The sequence below is a fragment of the Ovis canadensis genome, chromosome 16 (assembly GCF_042477335.2).
Source record: "Ovis canadensis isolate MfBH-ARS-UI-01 breed Bighorn chromosome 16, ARS-UI_OviCan_v2, whole genome shotgun sequence".
Lineage (NCBI taxonomy): Eukaryota > Metazoa > Chordata > Mammalia > Artiodactyla > Bovidae > Ovis > Ovis canadensis.
In genome coordinates this window covers 18,687,475-18,702,117 of record NC_091260.1, presented here as the reverse complement: position 1 = coordinate 18,702,117, position 14,643 = coordinate 18,687,475, and the positions used below count along the sequence as shown (strand labels likewise).

The 14,643-nt window shown below is 37.9% G+C and overlaps 1 protein-coding gene across 3 annotated transcripts in view; it reads right to left on the bottom strand.

The window, feature by feature from the left end:
- Positions 1-5,192: 5,192 nt before the first annotated feature.
- Positions 5,193-14,643, bottom strand: part of CPEB4 (cytoplasmic polyadenylation element binding protein 4) — a 68,708-nt gene continuing 59,257 nt past the window's right edge. For all 3 annotated transcript variants that reach the window (XM_069556175.1, XM_069556176.1, XM_069556177.1), the window contains 5 exons: positions 13,054-13,143; positions 12,580-12,698; positions 10,858-10,972; positions 9,554-9,735; positions 5,193-6,970 (listed from right to left, as the gene is read on the bottom strand). In XM_069556175.1, coding sequence (XP_069412276.1) covers positions 6,743-6,970; positions 9,554-9,735; positions 10,858-10,972; positions 12,580-12,698; positions 13,054-13,143 — 734 coding nt within the window. In that variant the 3' untranslated portion in view covers positions 5,193-6,742. The remainder of the gene's footprint in view (positions 6,971-9,553; positions 9,736-10,857; positions 10,973-12,579; positions 12,699-13,053; positions 13,144-14,643) is intronic.

Here is a 14,643-nt window from a genome sequence, read left to right as displayed (position 1 = left end):
CTCTAATAAGAGAGGCTGGATGAGTGCTGCCAGATAAGGAGTTCATAGTGGGGCACAAATGTGCGTGTTCTGATTTCTCATTTATCTGAAGCTTGTGGTCCCTGTTCTGAGCATGGGGTGGGAGTGTGTGCTGAGAGAAGTTGGCAAAGGGCATTTTTAAAGGAGAGAAGTGATAGGCATTCCCAGAAAGGCAAACAGCATCCCACAGAAGGCCGATTCAGAGCACAGCTTTTGTGGGTGACGTGGTATTTGTGGCACTCATGAGACATAAGGCTTGATCTGAGCCACAGAGGAGCATAATCAAAATAGCTTTGCAAGCTGATAGTTCATGCTGCAGACTAATCTCCTCTTTTTCTCCTGGGGTGGGAACAGAGGGAGGAGGGGAGGAGGAGATCAACTGGAAATGGGACAAGGGTTAGAGGTTAGGCAGGTACGTCGAGTCCCAGTTCAGTGCAGAACGTGGTAACAGGTGAGGATAAGACTCGGCCAGGGCAGGAACAGGAGCCCTTGTAAAACGCCATCCAAAGTGGGGTTCTAAGGCTGACGCCAGCAAACACACTAACACGTAAAGCAGGGTACCCCCAGATACCCCAGTGCCTTGGGATCCTGTATTACCTGGAGACAGTGCTCCACAGTCTGAGCAATTCTGGGGGGAAAACATTTGAAACAAAGCAAACAGGTTTTCTTCACTGCAGAACTTCTCAAAGCCAACCCAACTGCCTATTTCCTAAGAAACAGAATGCTTTACTTTCTAAGCTAATTTAATGACAGAATTTTTTTTTTTTTTTTTTTGTCCTTTTCTCCTGGTAAGGACTATCTTAGCACTCCAAAGATCAGAATTTGGAAACAAATATTAAAAGTTTTTATTTTTCTATCAGTATATACTTTAGAAAAATAATCCCTGAAATGTGTTTGACTCACTTAATGGACGTCTTCAATGCTCCTTAATTTTTAAAATCAGGGATTTACTTTCGCAGACTTTTGAGCCAACTTTTAAGTATTTCTCAAACTTGAAAAAAAAAATCCTAACAAAATGACTTATTTTCCTTCTGAACTGGGTATGAATACAAACCTGTTAACAAAGAAGTTATAAAATAACTTCATTGTTAAGGACAGTTAAGAATGGAATAGAGCTTTCCTTGTTGGTTGGATTTAGGTAAGTGACCAGTGAATAAAATAAGAAAATGCAACCCTTATAACCTTGCCCTTTCCAGATTCACCATTCTGAGACTTAGAACACCAAAAGTATTTCACCTATATATTATCTCAAGATATAGTTGTTACATCACTTACAGTTGATATAGCACTTGCCCAAGTTAAGTATTTCCTGAAATAAAGAAGCTAAATCTACCTATGTCTTCCCCCCACCCCTACAGTGCTGGAACCATGCTAGAAAGTCCAGGCATCTTGCAGAGGTGGCAACCAAATGTCACCCACATTCTCCTACGTCCCTGGGGCTGTCTCAAGGGCAAGCCACTGAACTCTACACATACTGTCCCCCAAAGCTTCTGGGACTCAGTATTCTTGGGGGGTTCTACACACTGCTGGGTTTGGTTACTACCATCAGAAACCCCTATAGTTGAAAGAGTTGCATACTGGGAATATTTAGGCAACTTAGAAGCCAAAGACCTCCCGAGTCCATTTGTCTAGGGACAAGAACTGCTTCTTCCAGTCTTAAGACTACTATGCTCAAAGTAAGAAGGAGTAGAAATTAAATTTTACACAATGGGAGATATATATACATATATACACTAGGTTCTAGGTATGTGGGTTCAATCCCTTAGTCGAGAAGGTCCCCTGGAGAAGGAAACGGCAACCCACTCAAGTATTCTAGCCTGGGAAATCCCATGGTCAGAGGAGCCTGGTGGGCTACTGACCATGGGGTCACAAAGAGTCAGTGACTAAACACCAAAAACAAAGCCCTTAAAAGCTTGAGAATGCAGTCTAACATATAAATGGCTGCCACACCACAGCACTCAGTGGTCCACATGATTTATGGACCAACCCAAAGATAACACTTTCAATTCACATGCTGTAGAGAATGTAATCCCAGAGGCCACATCCTGCGGTGTGAGGATACGGGGAGGAACGGGAGGGCTAAAATTCGAGAGAGGCTCGTTAACCCAGCTCCCCTGGCTGGCGTGGCCAGAGATCAAGGCTCTCCACTGACAAAGACTCAAAACTGACCCTCTCAGATACTGACTTTCCCTGCTGAGTAAACATGTGTTCCCCTACTTTCATCAGACAGTTGGCCTTAAGCAGATGACTGGACACTGGGATCGCGGGCTCAGGCCTCACACATATGCTGAAGACTACAGACAAAAAGACCTCTGCAGGGCAGCATGTGAAGTAACTGCAGGCCAAAGAGAACCACCACTGACATTTAGGTGTTTGCATAAGCAAGGCACATCTGCCGGGAGCACTTATATGACCAACATCTTTTCATTTCAGCTTCTTCTGCTTTGGCCAAAGAATATGTTCCTAATATTTTTTAAATGTTATATTCCCAGCCCTGGAAGCACAATTTACTTATGTTGAAAATAAATAAGTATATTAAAAGAAAGCTGAGTTAAAAGTTTTATTCATTCAACATCTCACATTACAAATATTTAAAAATTATACGCATACTGGTATAAATAGTCATTTGCAAACTATTTAATAACATTAATTTTCCACTAGCACTTCAACAAATGAACTCTTTTAAAAAAGGAACTGTGTTATATAACTTAAGAGTAGAACATACAAAAATAGGAACTTAACGTGAAAATGACTTTAATAAAAAATGAATTACCCTTATTTAAAATGCTATAATAAATACTACAACCTCCCCATACACAGTAAAAACTATATGGAAATTCAGCCAAGTAGTACAATTAACTGACATACTTAAATAACTTTTCCTTCTGATAATATGAGCAATACACTGGAAAAAAAAAACATTAGGGATTAGTAAAAACTAGACACCCACTTGCTAAAAGTTTCACTTCCAAAAAATATAACAAAAATCTGATGAAAATTATAAAAACTAATTATACTTTAAATTTTAAAAATATAAAAAATAAAACAGTTGAATACAATATTGTCCCAATTCTTACAATGCTATCAATCACAGTAGCTTTAAAATAAGATAATAAAATAAAGCAAATGACCAAAACCTCTTTTATTCCATTTTTAAAAATAATCTCAAATTTACATTAGTAGAAAGATTGATTTCTGATTCTTTTCTTTAGAAACACCAGCAAGAAAGAGGATTACTCTTAACAGTAGAAAATGACATTTTTAAATGTCTGCAATTAAAAACAAAGAATTACACTGCAAAGATCTTTCAAAAGTTTGAAATAAGTATTGCACATAACTTGAAGTTAACTTGCCACAATTCATCACATTCAAGTTTTAAATCACCTTTTAACAGAAGATTCAACTCTTCAAAACAAAAAGGGTGAATTATCAAGTCTTTCCAACAGCACTCTCATAAAATGCTAAATTCATTCACTGCAAGTTTTATTTTGCATTCTGCAGAGGTCTGTGTATGGAGAAGTATATATATTATACCAAAGCGTGGGGACCAGAAGGGGAAGGGAGAGGGTTCCTTTACATAGAAAATAATCAGAAACACTTTATTTTACATTGCAAAAATAACCATGTAATTACTCTGTAACTACATTGTAAGTACATGGCTGGTGCCATGCTAGTGCGCTAGAACTACATGCTTGGTAAATTGAAGTGATACCCTAAAATCTGTAAACTAATTACATGTTAATTATGTTTTGAGTTACATGGTAACTCCCAACTACAATCCCATGTAATCTGAAGGACATGTAATCAATAAAGTTCAGAGTAATAGATAATAATTGTTTATGCCCTGTAAATTGAAGTGTAACCAAATAATCTGTAAACACGCTTGTCACACAATCACAAGTAAATATTAGTAGAATAACAATTTCTTACATTAGTCATGCATACTAACATTACACACCTGTCCCACGGCAGGCTATTTTTTTTCTTTATATATAATTTAAAAGAGCAGACATCTCTGAATCAAACACTTAACATCAATTTATTAATATTAAAAATGGCTAAACATTCACCAAAAATGTCTGCATTATGAATAATTTTAAAAACTTAGTAAGAAGCTGTAGACAATTTTGTTATTTTAAATTTCTACCCTATGCTTATGCATTTAATTTTTTTCTTTAGGAACTACAGTGTTATCTGTCATTTTCATGCGAATTTTTTTCATTAATTTGTTACTTTACATAGACTATCTCTTAAATTATAGGTACACCAATAGCTGGTGCTGGGGAAGGATGTTTAAGCAACATGCTTTCTCTTCTCTGCAGACTCTAAAATAGCATTGCCAGTGCACAACATTCATAATTTAAAATGTATGCAGAGCACTGAAATGTATAAAAAGCAGAATATAAGAAAATAAAATTTATTAAAATTATTTATATTAAAAAATGAAGTATATGAAGATCTCTCAGTAATAAAAGTACAAAAAGCTACTCTTTGCAATATGAAAAATTGAGGTATTGCATAAAGAGATATCCCGTCAGTGAAAAGTGTGCCTAAAAATGTTCACTGTTGGAAAAACAAGATATACAAAAGTAGTGCATAACAAATATACATTATGTGCATGACAAAATAAGTTAGCTACAAAAACACTGTACCGAAATTCAGCAGGTCATGTACAAAGGGAAAAATTATTATTCAAAGCTAGTTCTCAAACAGTGTTATTTCTTGTTAGCTCATCACACCTGTTTACTGAGTAGGAACAGCACGACAGCACACCCCAAGCCACCTACAAGCATTGAAAAGAATAAAAAGAGGCAAATGAACATTCCCATTAGAATTATGTCGTTCAGGAGAAAAGAAAAAGTCCCTGACCAGCTACACAAGAGCACCCTCCGCTCACATGACCGCTTTCAATATTTGCAGGGGATTCTTTAATAAGCAGCTCCCTTTCTTGTATCTGACTGTTAGACAGCAAATGCCTCCATTTTGACCTTTGGAATTTAACAGGTATACAGTTCATTAAAGCCTGGATTAAAAATAAAGGATTGCTTTTCCTAAACATGATCAGTAGGGGTCATCAGTCAGGTGGTTTCACCGCAGTGCTAGGGCAAGTCTTTGGTTTTGAAGGATCCAAGATGGTACTGTTAGGCAGCACAAGTAGCAAGATTGCCATTAGATTTTTGTTTTTAATGTTTTGCACACTGATGATAATAATCCTTTTCATGGTGGATAGGGCATTTCATAAGAAAATGTCCATTAGAATAAAAGTTACTTCCAATGACCAGGGCTTCAAGAGACTATTTTTCAATTTACCCCTGAAGCATACTGTTCAACACATAATAACGCCTTTCAAAAGCTAGAGTTTTATTTATAATAAAGCATGCATTACTTGATGAAGTTGGCACTTCAAACACTGACTATGTCCCATGCTAAATTCTGAAACTGTAATGTTATTTTATTTTATAGGAAGAGTAAGATAAACATACGTACCTTTGCACAGATTTACACAGTTACTTAGTTCAACAGTGCAAGACACTTTGCAACTACTTTTTGTTTTCATTTTCTATGTTACAACTAAATTACAGGATATCCAAAGTAACTTTAAATCTAAAAGTAAGCCAATCAGCAGCCAATTTGAATATTGGTTTTGTCTTCCAGTTTTGGCTATACATGGTAGTCTAACACAAAATCAAAAATGATATCCTTGAGGTATCTCTTGATCTGTTTGCTTGCTTTTTTTTAATGTCAAAATGGAGAGCAAAGGCTGACACCTGATGAGTGTTAGGAAATTAGGATATAGAGTTTATATATAACATCAAAAATAAAATTTATACATTTGTTCTTTAGGAGAGGAAATGCTAGTTTTCCCACCAGTTGTCATTAAGTCTAGCTTTGGTAGGTTTCCTGGGGCTGTGACTGGATAAGTAAAAGTTTAAAAATAAATAAGTGCACTCCCCTCAGAAATAAATGTACCCAACTTTTACATTCTAAATTTAAAAACCTGTTTAAAAGAAAATAAATCTAGCTCTGCCTACTTTTTTTTTTTTCTGATGTGGTAGTAACTTTGAGGCATAATGAAATGATTTCTGCCTCTAAACCCTTAAAATTAGTTATAATGCTGCTTCAATCTTGCTCATGCATTTGTGTTTGCTTTAACATGCTCTTTCCTGTTAATAATTGTTAACTTCCTCCACTGCTGTTGAAAGAACAGAAAAGGGATGGGAAAAAAAGAGAGGCAAAAAAGATGAAAGAAAAGAAAGAGAAAGGCAAAAGCACTTCCCTGGGGGAAACCCCACATCAGGAGAGACTGATAGTGTTATTGTTATGTGGTTATTTTAATAAAAGTATTCTTATCTGTTATATTATCAACAATAATTTAATTAAAAACCCAAAATACTCTATTGTTTCATTTTTCTTTTAATATTTCTCTCTCTCCTCTAAGAAAATGCTGCAGGAAGTTTGGATCCTCTTAGTCTCCAGCAAAACAAGAGAATGAAACTTCCATGCAACATGATGGCAATACAAAAAAGGAGTTCATACATCTTGTTTTCAGTGACACAGGAATCTACAAAACACCTATATTATAGGTCATTCTCTCTGTTAGACTACTGTTAAGTTACAGACTGCACAAAAGGACATGCCAGCGTGAAGAGGTTGAGGAAGGGGGCAGAATTAACAGAAGAGTGCACTTATTCTGAGGCCTGAAAATGAGCACTGTAGTTATCCTTTAGTTCCAGCGGAATGAAATATGTCGAGGACGGTCACCACCTTCCTTCACCAGGGGCTTGTGGAATTCCCTGCCAGCACGAGAATGAATAGCAGCCCAGCAATATTCACAGTAATACTGCAGACAGGTAACATTAGCACAGAAAAATGGAGCAAATTTTCCCCCACAACGGGCCCCCTGACATTCATCACACAGCTGATCATCCAAGACATATGGCTTAACTTCCACCTGCAATCAAAAATAAAAGAAAGGTGTTGAACACTTCTCAGTGAATGGACCTAGCAACTCAGACATGTGTGTACATTTCCATCCACTGTCTGAATGAATCTGTGCCAAGGTGTCCAAAAGGAAGAGTCAATAACTCCTTTACTGAAATTAAATTATCATCTTTTAAGGAACTAGTAAGGTTTTTATGCCCATTATTTTACATGTTTGTCTTATTAATTAAAGAGTTTTCAAATGAAAGACAAGGTTCCAGCATAAATTTAAAAGTGAAGCCAGCTTAATGTTTAAGAACATTACAAGGTTAAACCCACGGGAGAGTCTTCATAGGCACAAACCATCACTTTAATTAGTGGATCTGGATTCTTGTCATACGTGGAATTATAATTTGCACAAGACCAACTAAGAGATTCCCAGAGCCACAAAACAGCACTTCAATGTACAAATCAGAGGGAAGCTGCCTGACTTCTATACCGTAAACCTCTGAGCTGTAAGAAGGTCATGGTTTCTATTTACAGTGTACACATCTTGGGTTATAATCACAAACCTCAAACTCCAGGAAAACAAGACACAGCCATAGTACTCATAATCTAAAACCTTGCTTTGTTCTTTGTCAGGAAGAACGGTTTACCTCAGTCTAAAAGTCAGAGGTAAATTTATAAAACTGGGTCTGTTCCAGTGTTCAATAGGCCGATCTGTCATTTGAGCCTCTCAAGCATTAAAAATAACCTGGCTCTTGATTCTCCAGTGAGAAAAAGAGTTGGTTATTTTTAGACTTGGAGAGACTCACAATTGAAACTCCCTTACACCAGGCTATCACTACCACTGCTGCCATCCACTTCTGACAAGGGATCCTGAGGAAGGCAGACCATGAACAAAAAGAGGAGTGACACAGAAGGCCAGCAGAGCAGATGTAACAAGCAGATTAGGCTTCTGGCCCCGAGGCCATTCCATAACACCTACAGTGTGGCAAGAAGACTGGCCAGAGGACTGGCGATCCTAGCGGGATACAAATTAAGTCTGAATTTCTAATGGCTAACCTTACAACTCCCAAACCAATGATGGAATGAAGCAATGAGGTGGGAGAGACTGTTTACTCAAATGTACATATTTTTTAGTGCAAATAAAAATCCAGGAGGTGTGGTAATACATACAGCAACTAATCCTGCCCCCTTCCTCCATGTTTATTAATAGATCTATACCTTTCTCTTTAACATATTCACAGTACGATGACCACTAGGATGAGAAATTCTCAGCTACCACTTGTGTGGAATATACATGAAATGGAACATAAGCAGTAAATGTAAACCACTGCTGCTGCTGCTCCTGCTGCTGCTAAGTCGCTGCAGTCGTGTCCGACTCTGTGCGACACTATCGACAGCATGCCCTCCAGGCTCCTCTGTCCAAAGGATTCTCCAGGCAAGAATACTAGAGTGGGCTGCCATTTCCTTCTCCCATGTAAACCACTAGTGACTGACAGTTTTTACATACTAAATTGAGAAAGTCACAATACAGTCAATCAGGAAAGACTTTTGAGGATAGGGCTTTGGAGTGCTGGTATCTCAGTCAGCCCTAACCAAAGTACCAGTCTGGCATGAAATAAGGAGCTGACACTAGAATGAAAATCAATGCACTGCTTTCTTCATCAAGAAGGTCTTTCTGTGAAAAAATCTCAACTGAACTAAACACTGTGCTTCCTAGTGCAGTGGATTCTAGGGTGAATTCCTATCTCAACACAAACTCATAGCAAACCATTTACCAACTAGCAGTCGATTCACAGGCCACACTCCATCCACCAGAACATAAACCCATGAGTACAGAGACTTCTTGCCCTAGGCACTAAAGTATTTGTTGAATGTCTGAAACACAAAGCTAAGAAATTTGTGAATGCAAAGAAGACATATAAGTGAACACAGAGTCTCAAATACAATACATTAAGAAACAGAAGAGTTATCTCTGAGGTTTTCTCCAGCCTTCTGATGCAGAGGATAAACACAACAAAGAGGAATTTAAAGTGTGAAAATAATTCTAATGAACTACCACCAAATTTCAGGTGGTAAAAGAGATTACAAATGGAAGGATTCTGAGTTCTTCTACTTAATCTGTTATAATGAAATATTATTTCTTAGACACAGTCCTTGAAGTGAATTGTTCAATCATTTGTTACACAGTGCATAGGAAAATAGGACTTGCTGAGGTATTCTTGATATCCCAGGTTAAAAAAAAAAAGGTGAGGAGATCTCAAAGGCATTCAAGTCTATATACTTAATATAATGAAGTACAAAGGATTTGGTAAATATTTATTGAATGACTAACTGAGTAAATGAATGGATGGAGGTGATAGCTTAGGAAAGATTAAGTGGACTCAAGCAAAGTGACTTGAGTATTTTGTTAGGCTACTCAGAACACTAAGAGACAGAAAAAATCCACAGGAAATTCCTAAGATATGCTCTAGAACTTGCATCTAGTGGATCCAATGGGCATAAATCAGCTGTCACTTCACTGTCATATAAAATTCACCCATTCTGAGCTTGGTAATGACACGGAGGGCCATTCTGAGAACTCCCCAGAATGCAGTCCAGGACTTACCCGTTTATCTATCTCTCCATGCTGCAGCTGCACGAAGCGGGCACTGATAGCAGCTATGTAACTCTGTTGATTAGAGAATGCGACTCGCCCAGCTCCTTTGGGGTATTTCAGCTCAGGGTCGGTATCAATCCCAGCATAGCACACGCCTCCGTACAGCCGGTCCATTATCATGGCGAGCTCCACTACATATGGAAGGAGTAGAGAGGACATTCGAGACCAGGAAACATCATCTGGCTCACCAAAGGTTTCATCGAAAGAAGCTTATCTGTCCATCATTATAGTAATTATTAAAATGAAACTAGTTATTATAATCAGTTGTCCGTTGTGTTGATTTTAATCTACTGTGACTAAGGACAGGGACTGCTGAGTGTTTCACGTATAATCTAAACAACCCTATGATGTAAGTAGTGATTTCCTGGGGAAACTGAGGCACAGAGAGAATGATCAACCTACGCAAGGTCACGGAAAGTAAAGCGGTTGTGCTGGACTTGGTACCCTGGTCTATCTGCTCCATATCGCGATGCCACCATGAATTCACCAGTTGACAATGTAATGCTTAATTATCATTTAGCACCAGGAAGCTAACTGGTAGACTCTCTGGGAGCCCTTTGAGAAGATTTCCATTAAAACCCTTTTACCTTTCCCTATAGTCTAGCTATTCGCCAAATTTAAATTTGAAAGAGTAAATGAATCGTATTCTCCACAAAATGTTACAATTTTAAAATGGCATTCTTGTTTATTTTATGTTCTTCATCTCACCTATAATATTAAAACTCATATTATTTGAAGTTAAGGATGAAATTTCTTCTGTGAGTACTGCTCTAAAAACACGATGCACTGCTGAGAACCTTGTTGTGAATTTCAGTGCTCAGTAAGTAGCTGTTGAGCACATGGGGTCATGGGAACAAACCGTGAACATCTCGATACCTAACCCGTCCCGGAAGCGCTTTCTCTCTTGGATGATAATTAGAGTGATGAGCATGAGCATGACGGGACCCTGCACTAAGCACAAAGCATCTGCTACCTCATTTAATCCTCAGAACAACTCTACATAAAGGACATACTTATAATTCCATTTGACAGATGAGGAAACTGAGAATTAGAGAAATCAATTTGTCCAAAGTTACTCAACTATTAACTGGAACAGAGCACATGAATTCAAGCTAAGACACTTGGAGTCCAGGACTCTCACTATTAAGACATTAACTCAAATGTTTATGGAAAACTTATCCTAAAAATATCTTTATAAGCTATTTCTTATGCTAAAGGATAAACAGAGCTTTTGTTTCTCTGTTGCATCATACCAGCTCGCAATGGTCGGGGAACACCACCAACAAATATAGTTTTTCGTGGGTCAAGAGGCTGTGAACCATCCATCACGAAGTCACTGTCACTGAGATTCCAAGGTCGAATCTGTACCTAGGGGAGTGTGCAAACCAAAGTGTCTCAGTCTCAACACAGGCAATTTATGTGGAAATTAAGTTTATAATTATTAGAGAATATTTTACTTTACAAAGCTGTAATTTATATAGTTAAAAATCAATAAAACCAGAAAACCAAAAAAGATTTAAAAGCATATCCCAACACTTCATTTCATTTTTAAAAGTAATCTAACCAAGCCTGGAAAGTTCAATTTAATTGCCTATTATAAACCAAACTGCTTAACAGTAACACGACCTTAATTATCTGTAAGTTAATTAACTATTTTACAGTTTATTTGGGCTTCTATCCTACCCAACCCCTCAGCAGCCATATAATTTAAATTTAGCATGGTATTTGATGTTGATTAGTACACAGTGCTAAGAAACTAGGATTGTGTGTCCAAACCTATGTCCAGGAAATGCAAACTACTCCTGATATTAACAAATCTATTGCATTGTAAAGCATTTCAAAATAAAAATATTGATACCTACAGTAAATGTTTTATGATAAAACACTTCAGTGTGTCCATTAAAACTAACCAATACTCTGGTTTCTCTTCAGGTCACATAAATCTTTTGCCTTTTTCAACACTAAGAATCAAGTACCTCTATTTAACTGTTTGCATTTATATAACTGTTACAAATGCCCACACCAAAGGCTAAGGGGTTAACAGCAGGGTATTCCCAACAGGTATACCAACCAAGTCCCAAGGCCCAAAGTTCTCAAAATTAAATACCTATGGAGACCAGCAGGGGACAAAAAGGTCAAATAGAAAGAGTCTAGCCACACAGAAAACTGGGGACAACCCCAAGACACTAAGAGGAGCTCCACAAATTACTGCTTGAGCTAAGCCTACTGGAGCCTCCATCCCGAAAGGGACCCCACCACTAGGTACTGGTCAAGGGATAAAAGATTGTGGTTTGTCAGATTTGTCAAAATAGGCCAGTTGCTATTGCTACTATTCCTAAACACTGTGTGAGCATGTGCTCAAGTCGTGTCCGACTCTGTGACCCCATGGACACTGGCCTGCCAGACTCCCCTGTCCATGGCATTTTCTAGGCAAGGAGTGGGTTGCCATTTCCTCCTCCAGGGGATCTTCCCAAAAGACTAAATTTTATAATAAAAACTCTTTCAAAAAGAAACAATATGTAATGTACATTTATGTATATACATAATTTATTTTATTAATACTTGGCAAGAGTACCATAGGCAGCAAGTTATTTGTATAACATAACTTGCTGCATATGGTATTGGGTAAAATCTTGACCAAAGAGAAGAAGGAGAAAGACAGGTATATTTGTGATTCTGAGTTCTATCATTCAGAGGAGATTCAGCTACTTTATATTTATCAAATGCATACTAGGTGACATCTTTTAATAGAAAGATTCACCAATACTTTAGTTAACCAAAAATTCAATGTCAAAATAATGTGCACAAATATACAGAATGTCAAGGTTAGGAAAATGACAACAACAAAGCTTTTTCATTTTGATTCTACTTACAAATGTTTCAATTAACAGATACATTAAGATGTCTGTGTATTTTTCAGGAAAAATGAACAGAGGCAAAAATGAGAAGCTATTTTCATACTAGATTGCACTTACTGGCTTGTCCTTGATAGTGGGACTTGATACACACAGGTAGAGTTTTCCATCTTCTTCAATACACGCATCAATGAGAGCCTGAACAGAGCTTTCATCTTGAAATAGCAGGAATGCATAGCCTAATAAAAACAATTTTGAAAGACTTTTATTTTTCCCACTTTTTTCATAATTCTTCAAGTGAAAGGAAGCATAAAAGGAAGGAAAAGGTTAGAAAAAAAAAAGGAAACAAAAACTCCTAAAACTTGATCTCACCCAAAGTCTGACAATATCAACATTAAGTTCAATTTGGTATTATCTTGAAACCTCCTTTAGAGTAAAATCAAATTTGAATTAAAAGTATATATTAAGTAGAAATTTTAAAAACACATTTGGGAAAATGTTAGTTTAGCAACAAACAGCTGTACACTGAAGGCAAACACTTATGAAGAAACTATAAGGATAAACTACACATGTATTTGAATCTTGAGAAATTACCTTTAGGAGGAAAATAGGATTTGCTCTCTGCTTTATGAGGCCAATCCACAATCAAAGGGCCAAAGCGACGAAAACTGGCTGTGATCTCATCTAACGAACAACAAACCAAAAAAGTAGACGTAAATATTCTTATGAGCATTTGGGGAAATAGTTTAGAAAAAACAGTCTCAAATCTATTATTTACAAAAACAGTACACCAACACCCCCTGCATCTCTTCACCTGGATTCCCCCACTGTTAACATTTATGCATTTGTCTTCCCCCTCTTCCCTTTTATCCTTCTACTGATGCACGAATCTACCGACTGATCTACCATCTTTTTCTGATGTGATGCTCTAGTACCACAAAATACAACTACTGGTACCTGCTCAAAGCAAGGTCACTCCCTTATGTACCAACATACAACTCCCCCCCAATAAGGAAATCAACAGTGATACAACATTCTCCCAATTCACAGACTCCATCCAAATTTTTAACTGTCACAGTAATATTTGTCTTTTCCTTTCTGATAGAGAATGTCATGTTCTGAGGGTATCTATTTTTTTCAGTTTACAATAGTTCCTCATTCTTTCCTGTCTTTTCTATAATTGATCGCTTCAAAATATACAGGTCATTCCTTCTGCAGGATGGCTCTCAACCTAGGTCTGTACCTGTTTCCTCATGACCTATGTATTCCAACCAGAAAACTACCATAATGACGCTATGTCATCCTGTCCTTTCACAAGGTATGTTAATCTTGATCTGCTAGTCGAGCTGATAAGTGTCTGTATTTCTCCACCAAAAGGAAACCGTTTCCCTTTGGATATGATCAATATTTTGTGGGGGAGCACTGTGTTAACCATCAATATCCCGTTCCCCCATTAGACCTGGCATTTACTGAAGATTCCTGCCTGTATCAGCTACCACGAGGGTAACTGCCAAATGCTGGTCATCTATTTCTATCAGTCCTTCTGCATTTACTAGTTCGTGTAATTCAATAAGGAAGAGTGTTCCCCTCTCCTCCATTTATTTAGTCATGCATTTACTTATATCAGTGTGGACCTATTTTATTCAATGGACTATAACCTGATTCTGGAGAAGGAAGTGGCAACCCACTCCAGTATTCTTGCCTGAAAAACCCATGGACGGAGGAGCCTGGTGGGCTGCAGTCCATGCGGTCGCGAAGAGTCAGACACAACTGAGAGACTTCACTTTCCCGTTTCACTTTCATGCACTGGAGAAGGAAATGGCAACCCACTCCAGTGTTCTTGCCTGCAGAATCCCAGGGACGGGGGAGCCTGGTGGGCTGTCGTCTATGGGGTCACACAGAGTCGGACACGACTAAAGCGGCTCAGCAGCAGCAGCAGCAGAACTTGATTCTCTTTCATGTATTCAGTTTGTCCTCAAAACTGCCCCTGATTCGGCCAGTGGGGGTTCCTATGTTCTCTGACTTACTCCCTCCCCACATCATTCTTCAAGTACTTCCATACTCTCTGACCCAAGAAGATAACCCAGGCTTTCATCTTATTCTTTCTCTGCCCTAGCCCCAGAATCAGCCTTATTCCCCCTCCAAGATATCCTGGTTCCTTTCAGTGACAAAAGATACTTAGAA